The sequence below is a fragment of the Pithys albifrons genome, chromosome 11, assembly GCF_047495875.1.
Source record: "Pithys albifrons albifrons isolate INPA30051 chromosome 11, PitAlb_v1, whole genome shotgun sequence".
NCBI classification, from domain to species: domain Eukaryota; kingdom Metazoa; phylum Chordata; class Aves; order Passeriformes; family Thamnophilidae; genus Pithys; species Pithys albifrons.
This window is the reverse complement of record NC_092468.1, coordinates 5,242,077-5,262,735: the sequence shown is the minus strand read 5'-3', so window position 1 is coordinate 5,262,735 and position 20,659 is coordinate 5,242,077. Positions and strand designations below refer to the sequence as shown.

Here is a 20,659-nt window from a genome sequence, read left to right as displayed (position 1 = left end):
AAGGTAGTGCGTCCAAAGCTGTTCATGAAGTGTCTAAGAAAGACTTGATAACTGGAAACTACTAGAAGTGTATCTTTCTGCCTGGAAGCAAATACCACCTAAATTTAATAAACTGAGTGATACCCTTGAGTGAGTAGGTATTTCTTTAGGCTCCTGTCCTGCAGTCACAGCTATTTGCACCACATGCACACACTTATATGAATACAGACAAGTGCATAAATGTAGGTCATCTCCTTGGAGAAGTTGTTTGCACACCAGTTGCCTCCTTTGCCTCCTCTGTGCCTAATGATGATCTTAAATAATATCCACTTATAGCTCTGTGTGTATTAAAGTTGCCTGAAAACATTCCTGCAGTTTGTAATGCCACTGAACACTGCATGTTTGCAAATCACTGCTAAGAGCTTGAGGGAGGTGTGGGGTGTGATAGAAGCTCAAGCCACACAGCCCTGCTTCCCTGGGACAGGAAGGCTCCAGGGGCCCTTGGTACCTACAGGGATCTCACCAGGATGGTGGGATCAAACACTTTACAGGTGCATGGAAGAGGATGAGAGACAGCCAGTGTAACCTGGGCTGTTTGCAACTGTATTCCAACTGGCATTGAGACCAGAAACCCCTCAGCAAAATCTGGACCGAGGCATCAGACCTTTTCCAGCCACGGGATGAGGCTTTTACCCTGCACTTCAATCATCATCCTGCAGAGCTGGCAACTGTCTTCGCTGCCAGGAGATGGCATTTGCGCTTAGCTTATAAATTACTCTGCATGTAACAACTGCCCTGTCCCTATTTCCTCCTCTGTATATGGACGTGATACAGGGCTGGTGGGAAGGGACAACCTTTCTGGCATGAATGACCATTCTTAAGTCAACTACAGTCAGGTAGCAAGTAAACATCTGTAGCCACAGAGTGAGGCAGCACAGGTGCAGCCACAGTGACTTTTGCTGGTCCTGATGCAACAGGAATGCTGCCCTGGGATGGTGGCACCCAGGGAACACCTGGACCCGTGCTAGGATGAGCTGCAGGAACTGGTTAAACAGTAAGTCACACCAGATTTGTCTGGCAAATCCCAGAGCTACCTGCTTAGACGCTGCCACCCGTATGGGTTGGTAGAGGGTTTCCGCCACAGCAAGGGTGATGCCATGAAAAACAGCTCATGGTTTTGGTTTGAACTGGAGCATGTCCATAAAGCACCACCCAAGGACACTCTGCAAAGGCCCAAGCAAGCCCACCAACTGGTGAGGGCAGGCAGAGGAAGGAAAAGCCTCTGCCATCTCCTGAGAGAGAGGAGGAAGGTAGGGCAGCAGCTGGCTCCTTTCCACAGTGCAGGGGATGAAAGTCCCTAGTGGTGATTGCAGAAAGACCTCTTGTCTGAACCCCAGCATAATGGCCAGGGAATAAGGGGTGCACCATGGAAATGGTGAGCCAGCTGAGAGCCACTGCCAGAGAGGGCCTGAAAATCCTGGAAACAGGGGCTGCAGGGGATTCCAGGAGCCCTCCCCACATTGCTGGGGCAGTCAGTGTCAGGGCAGTGCTCTCCTGCTGAGCTCTTTCCAGCTGCAGGGTTCCAGCCTGAACTTTGCCTTCTGGGGCCAGCAGGGCCTTGCTCTGGCCACATGCTCTAAGCCCTGGGTGAGGGAAGCAAGGAGGCAGATGAACAAGTGCACAGGCAGCTGAGGCATGTGCTGTGCTCTTGTGCTGTCTGCTCTGACCTCAGAGCCAACAACTCACCAACAGGTTGCTATTCTCACAAATGACAGCAGGTGTTGTGCCAGGTTGACTTCTTCCTCTGTGATGGAATAAAAGCTCATCCTTGTCCCTCACTGCTAATTCCTTACTGGCTGGCACTGCATTTCTCGCTGGTCTACTAGTCTGTGCTCCGCTGCTGTGACAGTCCAGTTTAATTTCTGTGCCAGCAACAAGTATCTGTCACGTGCTCTGTTTTGCTAGAAAGCAGAAGGGTGAAGCAGCTCAGCCACATGCTCAGTCCTTCAGGAAATGTCTGGTACCAGCTACCAGCCCTGTGGCACTGGCTGATGTGGCTTTCACATCCCTGGCCCCATCCCCACCCATCCTGCACAACTCTAACCCATATCAGCACATTCCAGTGTAAGACATTCTCTGCCCTGGCACCTCTCCAGCAACTTTACAGAAGTCCAGTGAAGTCAGTGCTACCCCATCTGGCCAGCTCAGTAAATCATTTTCTGGGCACTCAAAAGATGCTTTTGTTGTATGTGAGGGGCACCGAGATGCTCAGGAAGAGATCACATCCATGTGGAATTACTGCACGAACAGCACTGACCGCAGCAGCCTTCCCGTGCGGAACAGGAGTGTACAGATCCAACTAGTTCTCAAGCGAGCTGTGGGCTCCGAAAGTGTTTTTTTGCTTCGCAAACGGAGGTCGGGATGCAGCGGGCACTAGGACCCGCCTGGAGCCTCCCCGCCGCAGCTGTAGCGAGCGCATAAATATAGCGCTGCCCGGGCGGTGCGGGCGGCACAGCCGGGGCCGGGGCCGGGGCCGGGGCCGGGGCCGGGGCCGGGGCCGGGGCCGGGGCCGGGGCCGGGGCCGGGGCCGGGAACGGGAACCCCGCGCTGCCGATGCTCCAGCTCTGCAAGGTCACTGCCTCGCTGCTGCTCGGCACGGCCAGGGCAGCCTGCGACGAGGAGGTGCTGTCGCGGGAGGGGATCACCTTCTGCATCAATGTCACCAGGCAGCAGCCCTTCCCCAGCCTCCCGGGGGTCCGCGGCATTCGCGTGCCCGTGTTCGACGACCCTGCCGAGGACCTGTACCGGTACTTCGAGCCGTGCGGCGCCGCCATCGAGGAGGCTCTGCAGGCCGGGGGCAAGTGCCTGGTGTACTGCAAGAACGGGCGCAGCCGATCAGCTGCCATTTGCACGGCTTATCTCATGAGACACCGGCAGCTCCCGCTCAAGGACGCGTTTGAGGTAACGTGCCGATACCCAGAGTTATATTTAGACTTCTTTGGGGGAAGAAACGCAAGGCTTGTTAGGAGTAATGATCTCTTCTCCCAGGCACTCAGCAATAGGACAAGGGGGCACGGGCTTCAGCTCTGCCAGGGGAAATTTAAGTTGAATATCAGAAAAAAATTCTTTCCAGAGAGAGTAATCAGGCATTGGAATGGGCTGCCCAGAGAGGGGGTGGATTCTCCATCCCTGGAGGTTTTTAAACTGAGATTGGACCTGGCACTGAGTGCCATAATCTGGTAAAGGGACTGGAGTTGGACCAAGGGTTGGACTTGATGATCTCGGAGGTCTTTTCTAACCCAATCAATTCTATGATTCTGTGATTCTGTGATGATTTCTCATAGAATTATTTTGGAGCTCCCACCTGCCAGTTACACAGATATTCACATATAAGATTTTTCCCCTCCAACTTGGACAAATGAGCTTTCATTGTGAGGTTTCTGGGACGAAATAATTACAAATGCAAAGAGGCTTTAAGCACCGGTAGCAAATATGCAAAACGGATTATTTAGTGAATATTTTCTCTGTCATTTGTATAGTCGTGATAAGTGACATTTAAGACAGAGACATAAAGACAATGAGTGGGTGCAGGAATTGTTTTGCAGGATTTGCTCCTTCACCCATGGGGCAGCTCCACACAGCAAAGAAACATCCTGGTAGGCCTCCTGAATGGCCAGGGACTAGATAGCTATGAGCAAAAGTATCTCAGCTTGCCTAGGAGCCCATCCAATACAAACTACTCATGTTCTATGGGCTTTTAGTCTTCATCCATTCGGCAGGTGTATCACTGACATCTTTAGATAAACATTTTACTCAGTTTAGACTGTGTGCAGATAGTGACCAAGTTTCACGCTATCTTAAACACAAGCAGTCACCACACTTTGTGAGAGAAACTCACATTTCCAGCAAACTCACCATGTCTTGTCCATGAATCACTCCTGTAACTGGGACCACATGCCAGGTCTTAGGAAGCACAGAGTGAGGTCAGCTCACCAAAATAGCTGTTTGTTTTTCTGTAGCCAAGTCAAAACCAAAGTAAATCTTCTCAAAGGGCTAAGGAAAAAATCCATTTGCAGAACACCCACAAATGCAGGATACCCACAAATGCAGGACACTTTGCTTCTCCCACGTCTCTCCTGTTCCCTAGGCTGTGAAGATGGCCAGACCCGTGGCTGAACCCAACGCAGGATTTTGGTCACAGCTGCAGAGATATGAAGAAGATTTGCAGATACCAAAGCAGCCAGCTCCACTGAGCAAAGGACTTAAAAACAGTGATGTGTGAAGATGCTTTAGAGAGAGGTCACATGGCTTGCTACAGCTTTAAAGGAAAAAAAAAAAAAGAAAGAAAAAGAAAAAAAGGGGAAAAAATCACTTCTTACATCACCTTTACATAATACGCCCCATAGCTGAGTTGATGGTTCATTAAATTCACTCAGAGCATTTCTGTTGAAGGTACATGGAAACGGGGAGCATAGGCAGGGAGAAACAACAGAAATTGTTTGGAAGGACTGTAAACAAAGCAGAGAAAGGCATGGAATCTTCAAGAGTTCTCTTCCCTTGAATGACACTGAATATGATAAAGATGCACTGAACGAATGAAGGAGTTGCCGCACAGCAATTTTACTCTTGGTTTTTAATTAAACTTCCCAGTGATGCCACTAGAAGACCTGATGCCAGACCAAGGAAGTTCTGAATTCCTCTCTCACCTGTCTCATAATTCATGTTCATGAGATGACACAACCTTTGGTGGGAAACCGACACTGGCTGATGCTCAGTCTGTGTGATTTCCCTTACATTCAACTAGACCAAAGTACCTTCACAAAATTACCTAAAAATCCAGAGGACAGAATATACAGATGATGGTGAGGAGTTCAGCTCCCACCATGCAAGTTAAGTGCCTTTTCAGCTTTTGAAACACCGGAGGAATGATTTAAAAAGAGGCAGTTGGTAGTGGAGGGAAGAAGGTGACACTGGCAATTTAGAAGTAATCCTCACTTTTTTTAGCTTTACTTACTCAGCCTAACAAGATATATCAGAGCCCAGCATATGCCTAAATGTGTTAGTTTACAAGTCAGCTGTACCTGCATCCAAGCAACAAATCATTTTTGCTCAGACTGCTTGCAGGTTTCTTTCTGAAATTATCTACTGGGATATCAAGAAAACTGCATGAAACTTCTAAATCAGACTACTATGTGTTTAATATAAGACATTAAAAATAGAGAGAAACACCAGGGTATTTTGTCAAACTGTGTGAATACTTTTGTAATTTAAAAGGGACAAGTTATGAAACCTATGAACCTGCAGGGTGAAATTCCATTCCATGTTGCTTAAAGCGTAAATACAAAATAAAATGAGCTCATCACCATCCGTCTGAGTGCTCACACAAAGCAAACATATGCTCCCAGCAGTGGAGTAGTTTAAGGCAGAAATTCTAATGATGGAACAATGACAGAGAATAAAGCCACTGGGGAATTACATGAATTAGACAATTCAGACGCAGTAGAAGTTCCCAAAGTTAAAGACTGCTCAAGTTAAAATAGGAATATTTTAAAGCTGAAAACATAGAAATAAAACAATCAGACTATTGTTTTCTTAGTTACCACAAGGCATTTTCCCACCAGATGCTTTCTCCAGTCCCAGCTGTGTGTGGTTCATTCCATATCATTTATCTTTGGTATCTGCATTACAACCAAAAAATTTGTTGCACATCTGCAGATTTGAAGGTGAATTGTTGCTAGAGAATTTATTGCAGCTTTTATAAACCTTGACCATCATACATAATAAGAATTGCAGTAATACATCAGTTCCTTATTAATTGCCAGGATACCACTCATCAAAAAAACCTGTTTCAGTCAATCTGTGCAATAAAGTTTATTTCCTGGCAAAACCTAAAGCTGCTTAACAAAAGTAGGAAGCTAAACATTAATGAAAACACAATACATTTTTAACTGTGAAGCACATGAACTCGCAGTCAGATACAGCTATCAGTTCCACATGTTTGAGTCAGCTGAAATGGAAACTGTTGCTCTTGAGTGTCAGCAGATACTGTGCTCTGGTTAAATTTTACCAGCCTTCTCAGCGTGCAGGAAACCTTCATGCCGCAGGATTTCACCTCACAGCATCTTCTGTAGAAAGCTATTTACATCTGAAAACCATTCCTATTTACATTGAAAACATACCTGCTCCTTGTACTGCTCCGAATTAAGGTATAAGATTGCAACTTGGAACCGGAACCCTGGGAGTAGTTCCTTCTTTATTTGAGTTCATAACCTATTAACGTTACAGGTGATGCAAAATGTGAGTTTAGACATACTCCTTGTTGCTTAAGATCGTCTCAGAGTTCCTGGGGTACATGCGTGGCTGAGAAGCTGCCTGGCCTGCTGAATATGCATATTTGTTGGGTCTGTAAATTAAAAAAAAAAACAAACACAAATAATAAGTATTAGACGCACATTTATAGCTTAGATACTTATGAAGTTACTCATTTAGATCTGTATCAAACCCACCAACAGCATGTTCTTCACAGAAGTGCAGAAATTAGTGGTCTCTTGTTCTCATCAGTCTGGTATGTAAGGAGAAAGAGATGGGCTGCCTGACAGGCAGCACAGCCCTCTCTCTCATAACCAACCCACACTGTGGATTCCTAACTCACATGTGCTCTTCCTCAGGCATTTCAGCCAAGGCCCTAAAGCAGAAGAGAGCCTAGTGCTCCATGCCCTTGTGGAAGCTGCAGGTTTAAATAGAGGAATCAAGATGATGAGAAAGAAAAACAGTATCTTCAGCCAATTCCTTCAGCTATCATTCATCATGTTGAATTTCTATCTCATACATCAGTTTCACCTGATTTTCAGGACATTTCAGGACATTCAGTACTTTGTATCAAAATATGGTGACAAAGATCTAAAGTCCAATGTGGCTGATGAAATATTACCATAATGGTTTCAGATTAGGTAGCAGAGTATCAGAGAAATGCTCACTTACTACATGTTTTGACATAAGTTTCCTAAGGTTAAACACAGCAACAGTGAACATGCTTTCTTCCCTGTTATCCACCTCTCAAGCTTAGCCAGTACAACCTCCAAGCCATTTGAGTTCTTCTGGGTAGACACGAACCTCTGCTATTTCTGCCAATTTCATCCCTCTGCTTCAGAAAGGGAGCTTCTGTTTGTGTCAATAATTTAAGATTGAAAAAAGTCCAGGAGAGCTTACATATTGAGGACAGAAGTCTCAGCTCCTCTGGTTTGAGGTGCAACAGGACATTTCCATAAAGAATAAGTAAAAGAATCATGTTTTAATGATCAGTTGGATATGCTTTGGGAAGGAAATGCCATTAGACTTTCTGCAAATTAAACAGTGTTTGAATATTTTAATCTCTGAGTATTGCAGAGAAACTGGAATATAATACACTCTATCCTTTGAAACACTTTTCTTTTGCCAGTAGTTTACTCTTCAATTGCACATTTTCACCCTGTAAAACTTAGAAACATCAACAGCACCCAGAATTACCAAACACAAGTTACAGGGATGGCTGATGGTGAAGCAACAAGTACATACACTGTACAAGTGTTTGGTGTAGCATCCCCTGTGATGACAAGTCTGTGACAGGCCATGGCACTGTCTGTGCTTTACATGGCTACATATTTATACCAGAGGGTGAGAGAGGGAGAAAAGTGTACAGGTAGAAAGTGTTATGTAATTGACAACTACTGTTTCAACTGAGAAATCCAAGATTACCTGTAATTCTCTTTTTCCTTCCCTTTGCATGAGCAAGTCAGTAAGATCCCACCAAGTATATAAAGAATAGATCCAGTCCAGCCTAAGTACAGAGCTTCTCCTAGTTCATACCTGAAACAGGAAAGATTTTATGGAAACAGCTTATAACAGGATCCCAAAGCCATTACTTTAGACTGAGCCCTAAGGTTCACAAATCATGCAAACAAATTCTAGTCTGTGAAGGAATCAGCGAACTGAAAGCTACGTCAGCAGATAACAGAGAACAGATCTGGTTCTGGGTCTGCTCAGTAAAACTCATGTATGTTTAAGGGCTCTGCCAAACTAGTGATAGTACAGAAAGTGCTAAGCAACATAAAGATAAGTAGCAATAAATAATTGTGTATATTTAACAAATTGTTGATAATAAATAATAATAACATACCTTCTGTGCCATCCACAACACTTATCTTCCCCTTTTATTGGCTGTGCCACTGAAGCAATTTTGTGAAACTGAATGAGTCAGACCTTACTGCCTGTGTCCTGAGAAAAGGCTAGCCACAGAAATCAGTTTTCTATGGACATGATATTGGGTGACCTACAAGTAGCTGTTAGTATAAGGCTTGTTTTCAGACTTGGGTATCCTAAAGAATATTCAGCACCCTCTGTGGCTGTATGGCTGAAACACATACATGAGTGCCCCAGGTGGAAAAAGAATCGTTCCCCATTTCACTGTGCAACCAAGTCCAAGAAATTAGCTGACAATAAATTTGTCCCAAAGACTAGACACAACTGAGTCTGGATAAGTCTGGCAGGAGTTTGACAAAAAGAGGAAAACAAGTTTGATGTTCAAAGACTACACTCACAATACACCTGTACCTCTGCAGTCAGAGATAGCCAATATATGGGCCAAATGAGTGTTATGGACTGCACTGAAGGTACACTGGAACTGTGCTTGCTTTCCACTTGTGAACACAAAATCATCACTTAAAAGTGCTGAAGCTTCTGACTCCAGGATTCGTTGCTGGCAGGAGGGTTTCAGAGGTTCACACAGACTGCTGCCTGTGTTCTCATCGCATGTTGGAGCCGCAAGGTCTCCACTGGTTTAGGTGTTTTCCAGACATGGTTTAGGTGTTTTCCAGACATGGAATGAAGGGATAGTCACTATCTCAAAAAAAGAGGAGTGCAAGTAGCTGGAGGAATACTAAGGAACAGCCAGAGAACCTTGGCCAGTACTTGCAGTCATCTCTGCTCACCAGTCACACACAGACAGGAATGCTGTAGGTGTCATCCCAAAGGAAAGGATATAAGAGGGATCTGCAGGAGAACTTAGGTTGCCTTCACAGCCATATGAGAAACTCCCCTAAGAATTAGCAGAGGTTAACTTTACTAATTTGCTGTAGTCATACCAAAAAAAGCAAACTGAAAAACCAGATTTGCCAGTCTCTTAAGAGTGAAGATCAATACTGGCCTGCACCAAGAACTGCTCAGAGAATCAATAGCTTAAACATGAAGTTTGAATATTAAAAAAAAAGATTTCTTCAGCTACCGAATGCAAACAACCTGGTAACTGATTAACAGCCATTGATGTTGAAGCCCCAAAGCTACAGCAGATGACTATAAAATTCACCAACTATCCCACTAACTGAATTTCCTTATCAACAGTTTTTTCAGTTCTCTGATGTATTTATTACCCTTCATATAGTTCTCTTAAGGGGATATAAAACAACAAAAAGAAAATGCATAAGTGCAATTTCTTGGTAAGTGCAATTTCATGGAAAGCACAGGGAAAACTGACAAACAACTAAAGCAATTGCTTGAAGTACTTTGATTCATCACAAAGCACTTCACCTCCGACTTCTCTGAACTGCTTCCCAGGTGGAAATTTACAAAACACTTCAAATATGATCCTAGCAACTAGAGTTTTATTGGTCTATGAATTACACACTAGGTAGGGGTACTGACAAATTATAGAGATCTCGTGTTCCATGGACAGTATGTTTCCCTCTCCTTTTGCCTCTGTCTGAAGGACAGGCCTGGTCACCTCTACCCTTGTTCCTTATTGCTAAATAGAGCACCTTGATAAGGTGTGCCATAATCTGCCATTTGGTTTTGACAAGTGCTTTTATATCAGACAAGAGTAAGGGCTTTTATACCTCGAAACTTGTTTGAATGCAACTGTACGAGCTGATAGGCCCCAAAATTTTGCCTCATTTTAATTCATACGTCAAACAAATGTTGAGCTGTTCACACACAGACAAGCAGCAGATTTCTCTGTAGGTCACTGGTACACAGTTCAAGCTGCTGTCTGGATGGTTTTCTCTTGCTTGTATATCTGAGGCAATTTATTCTAGCCATAGCTAGAATTTTGTATCTCTTTTGGTCTAAACATTGAAGAAAATTAAGACTTTTACCTGTTTTTCTTCATAACATTGAGACGTGCACTGAATTCTCACAATAAAATATGAACACAAAACCCGCACAGATGTGGAGTTGTTATTTCTCACATATTCACTAACTCTTCTAGAAATGAAATCTCCTTCCTTCCCACCAAAATCTCTGAGGAGAAAAGATTCCCTGAGGACATTTTTTGTCCTCCTGTAAGACTGGATAAGGGAATCCACCCAGGTTCTGAAACTCTGGGGTTAGTGCAGGTGTCCAACGCATGACGGATTTTGGTATGACAGAGCCATTAACTTACTTGGTTCCAGCGTACAGTGGGTCAAAAAACTGAGCAGTAACCATTGCAGCATACCAAGAAACAGCCACCATGGAGCAGAGACCTACCAGAAAAAGTTTAAAAAGCACAGAGGTGAGTGATTCCTTTAATGGCTGTAAAAACTTTAAACAAAAAGCAAGTTAATTTCATTTAATCTGGCTGTGAAAGCAATACAAAGTACTGATGGTATTCTTATTGCAGCCTTGATATTACCTCCTAAAATAAAAAGAAATCCTCCCGTGACAGCAAACTTCATTTTTCCATCTTCATCGCTCAAGCCAATGTTTGTACATTTCAAACCCAGCAGTGAAATTACTGTGGCAAGGAATCCCAACAGGATGGAAGTGATCATCAAGGCACGGCATGCCTGAATGTGAGCTAAGACAGAAAAAGAAAACAAATCAGGATCTGTGCAAAAATTACATTACTCTTGTTCTGAAAAAAATAAAAGTAATTAGAGGGATTGACAAAATTAACAGGCACAGTAATGAGTGAATATTGTCCAACTTTATCATATGGTTCAGAGAAGCCTCCAAACCCAAGCACGTTCAGCCTTCAAGCCAATCAGATTTCAGAGTTGAACTATACCTACACTTTATATGCTCAGTAAATCCTTTTGGGCCTTTAGTAAAACCTGAAAAATATAGCAAGCCCCTCATACCTTAAAACTTTGAGTCCTGTGAAAATACGTAGTGGTAGATATGGTCATTCACAGGACTCTGACTCACAAGTCCTGGTGAGTTCCTCACACCTGCACAGCTGAGCTCACAGGACACGTCTGAAATCCAGGTGCCAGCCAAGGTGTGTGGGGCTTGGCATTACAGAGGAACTGGGAAAATGTGGCAGCTTTGCTGCTTCCAGGGAGAGATAGGAAAGAATGTGCTTGAGTTGGCAGTGCACTTCAAACTCTGAGTTGGTGTAACAAACAGGAAGTGAGCAGGTCCAAGAGCCACAGCACTCCTTTCCTCCCTAAGACATATTCCAGTGGAGAGCTTACAGTCCTGTGGGCACGTTAGGGAATGTGTTATGCTAACAATTCTGTATTGCTTAAGCTCCCACTCTTCACATTTAGGTATCAATTGCACAAAACCTGGACAGATTAATAGTCAGCCTAAGAAGAAAGATCAAATGAAGACTCTGGGCCCCTCTAAAATGGCACCCTGCGTTTGGCAGGTTCCAGGTCAAATGGCATTTCGGCACCTTTGTTGTGAGATAAACATGCAGAGTGCCACTGATCTGGCAGGTCACAAGTGCTGACTTTGCTGGACTTGATGGTCTTAAAGTTCTTTTCCAACCTAAATGATTCTAGGACTCTACAATTCTACCCACACATCAGAAGGGTCAGAACAGGACTGCAACTGGACACTTGCTTTGTTGATGCCAACATTCAAGTTCTTGCTCCCTGATCCCCTCCATGTCCTCCATGGTAACCTGCTGGCTAGTTCTGTAGTGGAGTGAGCCCGAAACTCTCCAAACAACAAAAGTGAGACAGAGAAACAGGAGACAAAGTGATATTCACACTCTTGACTCAAGGGGCTGTATTACTTAATGTGGCTTAGGAGTATTAAAGGATAAAATCACTCAAGAAGTTAATGCTTTGTTAAGCACTAATTTTAAATTTTTTATGGCAAAATATATGGACAGTAATAAAAGTGAAAAGACCTCTCAAAGTACAATTAATACTTCAAGGTTTTTGCCTGCAGAAGATAATGTTAGGACAGGCATGCAACAGTGCTGCTTTCTAGTTTGGGTTCTTACAGCATAACATCAAGAATCACCTGTAGCATGGTGCAACAGCTTTGATTTCAGGTCCTGCAGTGTTATGTGGGACTCCCCATCTTTCCGTGACACACAAGGGTACCCTCATGCCAACTGCTTGCAAGTCAATGGATATCTTATTTTAACAATAGAGATTTCATACAATTGTACCACAACATAATCTCAACAGCCTTAACTGAGGACCTTACTTCACAGTTCAGAAAGCTCAATTTGTAGTTGTGTTTATTTTAAAAATTAACTTGTTTAACGAGATACAAATTCAGTTCATTTTATGAGTCAATACTAATTGTAAGAGATTATCCCTAAAACTGTAATTGGAAGAAACAGCTAAGGAACTTTAAAAAGAAGAAAGGAGGGGGGAAAGTAGTTTAAAAAGCATTTGGCAACTAGTTCTATGAAATGTTTGACTTGGTTGTGGCTGGATAGATAATGCTATACAAAGTAGCCAGTCATGGTTTCAATCGTGTGTAATATTGTATTTTAAAAAGCTCCTCACTTCAAACATTGGTGATTTAAAGTAATGGCTTACTGAACTCAAAAGTGTTAAATCTGTTTAGAAGGACCAAGTCTGATACTTTCCATTCACAAACCAAAAACCAGAAGTATTCCATATAGCTCAGCTGCCAATAAGGAAATCTTCATGGAAAATCTTTATGGTCCTTCTGATGAGAGGTAACAAAGACACTTTTGTTTTTCCTCTTTTTTCCCCTCCCACCAAGCCCTGGCATCTTCACACCAGTTCCAGCTAAGTTTCTAAACAGCAATTTGAACCACGCCTAAACGGACGGTGATAACTTTCAGCCTGCCTTGGCTCACATCTGTCCGTACTATAGACATTTCTTAGAAGTCCCACTGTTTGCTCAGCCCTCATTGTTACCAAGCCCATTTTCTTCCCCTTTCCTGCTTTGCCCCTCTGTCCTTTCAACTTTTACGACAATTCAGCATCTTCTAACTTTTCTTTTTCGTTCTCCTTTCTAAAAATGTTTTTTCTCTACAATTTTTCCCTTCCCTTTCCCCCTACCCACACCCCTCACATATAGTGCTGTCTTCTCAGCTGCAGAACAGATCTCAACAGATCAAATTTAAGGTTCACAAATTCACTTCAAAGCTTGGCCCAGTGATCTATTTTATTCATGGCTCCAATATTTCCTTCCTGGCTGCAATATTTCCTTCCTGCTGACTCCATATTGTTATCTGCAGTTCTTCAGGAGCCCTCCTGTTGCTCGTCTTTTCTTCTTTTGTGCTTTAGCACATCTACTCACTACACTCTCTTCTGAACCCCACCAGTTTCTTAGAAAATCCTTTTGTTTTGGGCAGTTCCGCGATGCTGCCCTGCAGGCCCATTACCCACATCTGCACACACTCTCAGAGGCAACACCTCGTGTGAATATATCCATAGAATCATAGAATGGATTGGGTTGGAAAAGACCTCCAAGATCATCAAGTCCAACCCTTGGTCCAACTCCAGTCCCTTTACCAGATCATGGCACTCAGTGCCACATCCAAGCTCAGTTTAAAAACCTCCAGGGATGGGGAATCCACCCCCTCTCTGGGAAGACCATTCCAATGCCTGAGCACTCTCTCTGGAAAGAATTTTTTTCTGCTCTCCAACTTCAGTTTCCCCTGGCAGAGCTTGAGCCCATCGTGCCCCCTTGTCCTATTGCTGAGTACCTGGGAGAAGAGACCAACCCCCACCTGGCCAGAACTTCCCTTCAGGTAGTTATAGAAGACACTACTTTCCTTCAGGTAGTTACGACAAGACACTGCCTGGAGTCAGTGGCAGTAAGTTACAAACCAACCCTTGATGTTTTTTTACAAGATCCAAATAAAATCACAGAGTCATTTCTGTTGGCAAAGACCTCTGGCATCCTCAAGTCCAGCTGTTCACCCAGCAGCACTGGGCACACTGGAATAAACACTCCGCAGAGGATAATGTCCAATGGACATGATCCTGCTATTACTGACTCTAAGAAGTTTAAATAGGGTTATGTTCCTCTTAATACACACACACACTCTGAAAGCAATTGTTAGATAAGACTAGAAAGATGAAGAGAACAGATTATTGCCTAAATACTGGACACAGACAGCTTCAGAGAATTGCTACACTAGTGTCAGAGCTGGTCAACAACATCCCTGTATTTCAGACAGAAAGAGAAAGTGAATTTAATACTTCATTCCCGCTAATCCTATAGTACACATTCTTCAGATTAGGAGTGTCCTCCCAACTATTCAGTTTAGCCACCTCTCAGGGTAGATTCAACTGGAAGGAAGGCATTTTTATTCTGTGTAATTACATACTGAATTATTCAAGATTGATAAAAATAGCTTTACTATCTATAAACATGCTTACTATCCACAGAATATTGTCTTAGACATTTGAGGAAAATCCGCAATTCTACTGAAGGCTGATACAGAGGACAAGATTCAGCAGAACAAAATTTCCTGATATTTAGAACCACATCCAAAAAGACACTTGTTAACAAGACCTGACAGGTGTATTAATTTATAGTATGTACTCCTTGTATAACTTCTAATGTTACAATATGTATAACACATACTTACTGTATTTCTTGGATTATCTACAATTTTCAGTCTCAATGTACAAACTCCACTACCATTTCTCAGCTGTAAAAAGTATTTCCTGTTATATGAAAAAACTCCAACTACAGTACATTATCTATGAAGTATTGTAAAATAAGGCCTGTACAATAATTCTAAATAAATAAAGTTTAAAAATGTTTCCTACTAATTCCTCCCAAAAGATGCCAGAGATCACACCATACATAAAATGCCTATTAAAATAAATGCTTGATCGACCAACTTCATTTGCCATGTTTTATAGTCCCTCCTAACATGCTTGACATGTTCTGCTGCTTAAGAGATTTTTGCTACTTCAACCCACAAAGTCCTTCTTGGCCAGTTATTTCCAAGTACTACCAGATTATCAAAACAAAAACCTTCCTCCTTTTTGCCAATAAATTTTTAAGCAATATAAACAAGGCTGCACAAAGTCACATACCAGGCAGTTTAAGCATAGTGTCAAATTCCCTGCAGTTGGATACTCCAGTGCTGTCTTCTGCACAGCTCTTCCACAGGTTTTCATACAGCGTGGACGTTGTGATCACACTGCCATGTATACTGGAGACTTTCCAGTAGTTATTCGGCAAAGTAGCTCCAATAACTGCCAACCCACCCAGGCACAAAAGAAGACCAACGATTTCCAACGCAGCAGTCATGCTTGTGAGTAGTAACAGTTCAGTATCCTTATAAATAGATTACAATCAAGTGAAGCCTTTCAGAAGCCTCCTTGCTGTTTTATCTCTGGGTTTCACTCCAAAATGAGGTTACCTTTGCTCTTTGCTCAACCCCAGAGATAAGGCTTACCGGGTATGACAATAAGAAGTGGGAGCAGTCCATGATAAAGATATTAGCATGTAAAAAAATACAATATTAATTCTTTTTTAATAGGAAGTCAAAAAAGAGCTAGCCTTTTTCTCAGCCTAGAAAGTCCAGTCAGTATTTCAACAAAATACCTTGTAAGAGTGATGATATGGGCAAATATTTTGTTTCTGTCTATTCTCTGAAGTCAAGTAGCTTTTACACCAGACTAAAATTGTTTCTAATTTTATTGTTGATCTAAAATCAAAAAACTGTAGTGTGTTATTTCCTTGAGGATACAAACATCGAAAAGGTTGAGAACAGCAGCTTTATTCTGTTGCTAGAAAATTTAGCCCATTTTTTGGAGTTATGTTCATAATTAATCCATAACAACTGTACTGTCAGCTTCTTTCAGAAAGGTTAATTTGTGGATGAGTGGTTTCCATTAATATTTTACTGTCTATTGATCTACACTTAAACACTTCCAGTCTTAAAAATAGTCCCATTTACACTGTACAATTGTACAATGCATTACATTGTAATGATGTGTCACAGAAACAAAACATAAGGAAACAAAGGAGCTGGTGTGACAGACCTATCTCTAAAGGAATAAAATGATGAAGAAAAACACCTGTAAGAGAAATTATACATATCAGCCAACTGCCTTTGTTTGGTAGAACATCTTAGTTTTAAAAAATAAAAAAGCTATTCTAGACAAAGATGTTAAACTTGATTTATTTTCTACTGCTCTTAGCTAGACAGAATCACAGACCCAATTCACATCTGCCACTTAAGTTAATAGTTTAGGTACCTCTGTATCCAAACGGGGTTAACCATCTCTTGCAGTGATAACCTGCTCTTATCTCCAGGAAATGGAGTCAGAGTTTCTTCATAAAATAATTCTGCTATGATGCAACATGGCAACACATTCACAGCATTTACATAAACACCACCAGAAGAATTAGCCTTTGGGAGAGTCACAACATGCCCATAAGAGGTATTCGATTGGGGTTTTTTCAGAATCCACTGGTCACTTCGAGCTGCTGTAGGTTCAGCTGCAAAATGGTTTTATGGTGCCACTATGACATTTTTGCTCCCTTGGCAGCCTAGAGGATCATTGCCATTGATTTAAACAAAAGCATATTTGGCAGCACAGCCAGTGTGATCCTGTGCAGCTCTAAACTTGCAATCCTTTAAGGAAACCAGATAGTGTGTGGCAAGACTTGATCTTCTCAGGTGACAGAATTCTCTCCTGTTAAGTCACTGCAATTTGAAAAACGATGGCAGAGTAAAATGAACATACTGTACCAGTACCTTAGAGTATCTTCATCCCATTAAAAGTCCTTCAAAGAGTTTCAAATTCATTTATCCATACACTGGTACTATGCTGGTGACCTCAGCAATCACTTCTGCTGACAACCCTTTCAAAGCTGAGATTAGATGGGACCTTGAATCGAGTGTCCCCAGATGTAATACTGTTGCCAAGGTTGAAAAAAAAAAAAGGAAGAACATAATTTTTTAAAAAAATCTCTTCCTAATTAAGAAATTAATTTCACCAGGCAGTCATAAAGCACACATATAAACAGAAAATATTAAACTGCAGACCTGGAATGCCTGAGCTTTTCCTATACAGCACCAGGCATTTTAATAATTCCATTCAGGAAATCACTCTTCAATGTGCTAAAGAACACAGGGCTGTTCTTCACTAAATTTCATGAACAGTGGTTTGGTGAGCAGTGGGCAGAACAGCCAGTGCTGCTCTGCAGGAGGCTCTGCATCAGCAGGGTACAAGAGCTGACAGCTCCACATCCACACCTCCCACAGCCTGGGTGTTTGCGCTCGGACTCGCTCTAATCCTGTCAGGTGAACTGAATGCTGTCAGTGGCTGGAATTCTGGAAACACACTCCGAGGTCACATTCCCCTGTTTTGCCTCATCCACAAGGAAACCAATTTGCTTTCTCCAAGACCACAATGCAGACCACGTGCAGTAAATGGGAACGAGTGGAGAATCCATTATAAAAGTGCACTCCCAAGGTAAGTAAAATTCTTACATAGATATGCCAAGATGTGACCATGTATGATCATAATAATATATGACTGAGGAGAGAAATTGCTCCTCGCCTCTCTGGTGTTGCCACAATAGAGCATATTTGTATGTAATATGGTTGAGAGAGGGTTTACAAGCAGAAATAGCAGTTTTTAAAATCAGATTAGCCAATACAGTTGCAGAAAAAATATTGAAAATATGAACACCTCAAATGTTTGTTTAGCATGTGCTGCCATTTTTTGATCACTTTCAAGACCCAGGAATGCTGACTGGCACTGCAAGAAAAGAAACAGCCCTGCCACAGATGACAATTCTGCAAGCACCATAGGATGTGTCTGTCTGTCAGCATGAGGAACCTGTGGTGATTTTAGGGGACATGCAGTTCTTCAAATAGTTGAAGATGACCCACTCTGCCCTGCCAACCAGGGGTCCAGTCTTCCAATTATGGAGACCATGGGAAGAGAGGGAAGAGAACCCCTGGGAGATTTCCACCTCAGTTCACCAGGAACATTTCTGTTCCTGGGGAATATTTTCTTTCCATGTTGAGTGTAATGAAACTGCATAAAACCAAAACAAAAGAAACCAAAACCAAAACAAAAGAAACCAAAACCAAAACAAACCAAACCAACAAAACAGAGGTTGTCCCATATTGCCTCTGCTTGTCGCCATAACAGGGCTGTAACATCTGCTTCTCCCTGTTACACAAAGCAAGGCAGAGCTGGCACACCATCACAAGCATCCATGCCATCTCGCTATGAAAACTGAAGGATTGTTGGTTGCCTCACTCTAATTTCCAGAAATTGTACTTAAATTTCTAGGTGAAACTTAGGCATCCCAGTATGAACAAAGAGGAAGCCTTAGAGAGGGCACCAAAATGATATGAAAAAGCTGGCATTGCCTCTGATGCAATGAGTAGTGTTTTTAAAATCCTTAGAAGCATATGATTAGCCTCCTTTTGAGGCTACAAATGCTGGCCTCATTATAGGGTGCTGATACTTAAACTGTCACCATTGTTAAGAAGGCAGATGAGGCCACCAAAGCCAAGGTGCTGTGGAAGAACACTGAACTTGCTGAATCTTGAGAGTGCACTCTTGAAAGCTAAACTCTTCGCACTTTAGAGATCTGTCTTACAGTCAGGCAGCTCTGACTCCAGGGGAGTCCCTGTCGGTGTCCAGAAAAACAAGGTTCATAGTCTGTGAGACATGGCATTTTGAAGTTTTGAGCACCGTGCATCAAAAATAAATCAGCTGGAAAGAGTCCACACAAGCAGCCATGTCAGTAATCAGGAACCTATAAAGCAGGGAAGACTTGAAGGAATTATGCCATTAACATCACTCATAAAGTGACTACACAAAACTGAAAGCCATAAAAGAATAAACACAAGGTTCTGTTCAAGATAGAAAGCTTAACAAAATACCAGTTTTCAAAGGCTGCACCATTACTATTTCTACACTCATTTTTTTTGAGGAAAGATCTTCAGTGTTAGTCTCTCCCAGTCCTTTACCATAAAAATGGTGTTTACAGAAAGATGTCTTTAAAATCTAGAACAATCCAAATGAATACCTTTCAATCCCTATAGAGACATTTCTTCTCTTTCTAGTTGCAGGTAAACTACCCTGCTACCATGGTCTACCCTAGAAAACACATCAGCATCAGTCACACAGGAGTATTTTAATCTAAGCTGGCCTCTGAGAAATCCCAGAACAAATACAAAATACACAGCTTTAGCACAAAGTATCCAACAAGTTCTGGAACATCTAAGAAGTCCTATCTCACATCAAAGCACAAACAATCACCAGCACTCACTGAACTATGATTTGCTTGTATTTAAGAATTAGACTGGGTGAAAGAACACTATTTCTTCCAAAACAATTAAAAAAAAAATCTTAGAGATGGCAACAAAGCCTCAGCAGTCCCTGAGCTGAACTGTAGAGTGAAGGACACAGGTTTCACAGGGGCCCTTTAACCTGTCTGCAACCCCTACAGGATTTGCCCATACCAGACCCTCTGTGACAATTGCACTCTGTGTCACCCAGCTGTGCTAACGTGATGTCTAGAAAGAAGGAATAAAACTACATCCCTGGATTTTATAAACATATGCCATGCACACTTACTGTCTGCACTCAACATGTACAGAAATTTCTTGCACTCTACTGATCCAAGAGCAGTTGCTGCACAGTCCATCCAAAGACCTTCAGAAACCCAGTCTGCAGTAACCAACTCTGTCGCAGTGTCCAAAATTTTCCATCTGTTGGACATGGTAGTAACAAGTGAAGTGGTGAATCCTGCTAAAGCCAGCAGCAAGGAACAAATCTGCAGGGAAGATGACGCCATTCTTCTGGCAGAAGTTGTCTTCAAAGCAGCCTCCTAAAATTCCTGATATTAGAAACCTGTTGAAACAGTTTATACACACAGAGTATATGGAGTTACTTTTACATAAGACTGACCAGGGAACTGTAGAGCTGAAATCTAAATCCCATCAAATAATTGGAATTATATGACACTAGGTATTTTCTTAGGAAAACTTTTATTTCTGCATGTTTATCACAAAAAAGTACCAACAGAGCAAAGCCAGAGGATTTGACCAAGGAATTGCCCATTTTAAATTTGCAATGTTTCATTCACTCTTTACTTATTTGCTAACTCAAAATTCTGTTAAAATTAAGACAATCAGCTGCAATTTTGATCTCCCAGTTACAATACCTACCAATAGAAATTTAATGCATGATAAATTTTGATACTCACGTTTATGGTCTCCTTCTAACCCGTTTCATCTACCTTCCTGTGAGGGTACTGGTGTCAGCACTTTGTGAGAACCAATTTAAACAACCAAGTGAAAGTTTCATACTCTTTAGGACCTTTGTCCTCATTCTAAAAATCAAGGACCTAGGGCTAAAGCTCAGCCCAACTTACACAAAGCTCTGGCATGGCTTTTTGCTACAGCAAAGTGTAGAAGGGAAAATTACAATAAAATCATGTAAATTAGTACCAAAGATGCTCAGATTAACCTGGTATCCACTGGCATATAATTTGCTTTGTCAGTGTC

The 20,659-nt window shown here is 42.2% G+C and overlaps 2 protein-coding genes across 3 annotated transcripts; one reads left to right on the top strand and one right to left on the bottom strand.

Annotated features, from left to right (window-relative positions):
• The first annotated feature begins 2,561 nt into the window (after positions 1 to 2,561).
• On the top strand, positions 2,562 to 5,346 carry DUSP28 (dual specificity phosphatase 28). The gene is made up of 2 exons (XM_071566603.1): positions 2,562 to 2,940; positions 4,127 to 5,346. Exons 1-2 carry the CDS (start codon positions 2,593 to 2,595, stop codon positions 4,259 to 4,261), a joined length of 483 nt encoding a protein of 160 aa, XP_071422704.1. The 5' UTR covers positions 2,562 to 2,592; the 3' UTR covers positions 4,262 to 5,346.
• Positions 5,347 to 6,213: 867 nt separating this feature from the next.
• On the bottom strand, positions 6,214 to 20,447 carry LOC139677044 (claudin-15-like). Of its 2 annotated transcripts, XM_071566601.1 has the most exons (6): positions 20,359 to 20,447; positions 19,728 to 20,003; positions 10,622 to 10,786; positions 10,391 to 10,472; positions 7,714 to 7,824; positions 6,214 to 6,382 (listed from the first exon to the last, which is right to left on the bottom strand). In XM_071566601.1, exons 2-6 carry the CDS (start codon positions 19,945 to 19,947, stop codon positions 6,283 to 6,285), a joined length of 678 nt encoding a protein of 225 aa, XP_071422702.1. In that variant the 5' UTR covers positions 19,948 to 20,003; positions 20,359 to 20,447; the 3' UTR covers positions 6,214 to 6,282. The 2 variants fall into 2 exon arrangements, with proteins under 2 accessions (XP_071422702.1, XP_071422703.1); XM_071566602.1 differs by lacking the exons at positions 19,728 to 20,003; positions 20,359 to 20,447 and adding an exon at positions 15,207 to 15,527.
• Between the last annotated feature and the right edge of the window lie 212 nt (positions 20,448 to 20,659).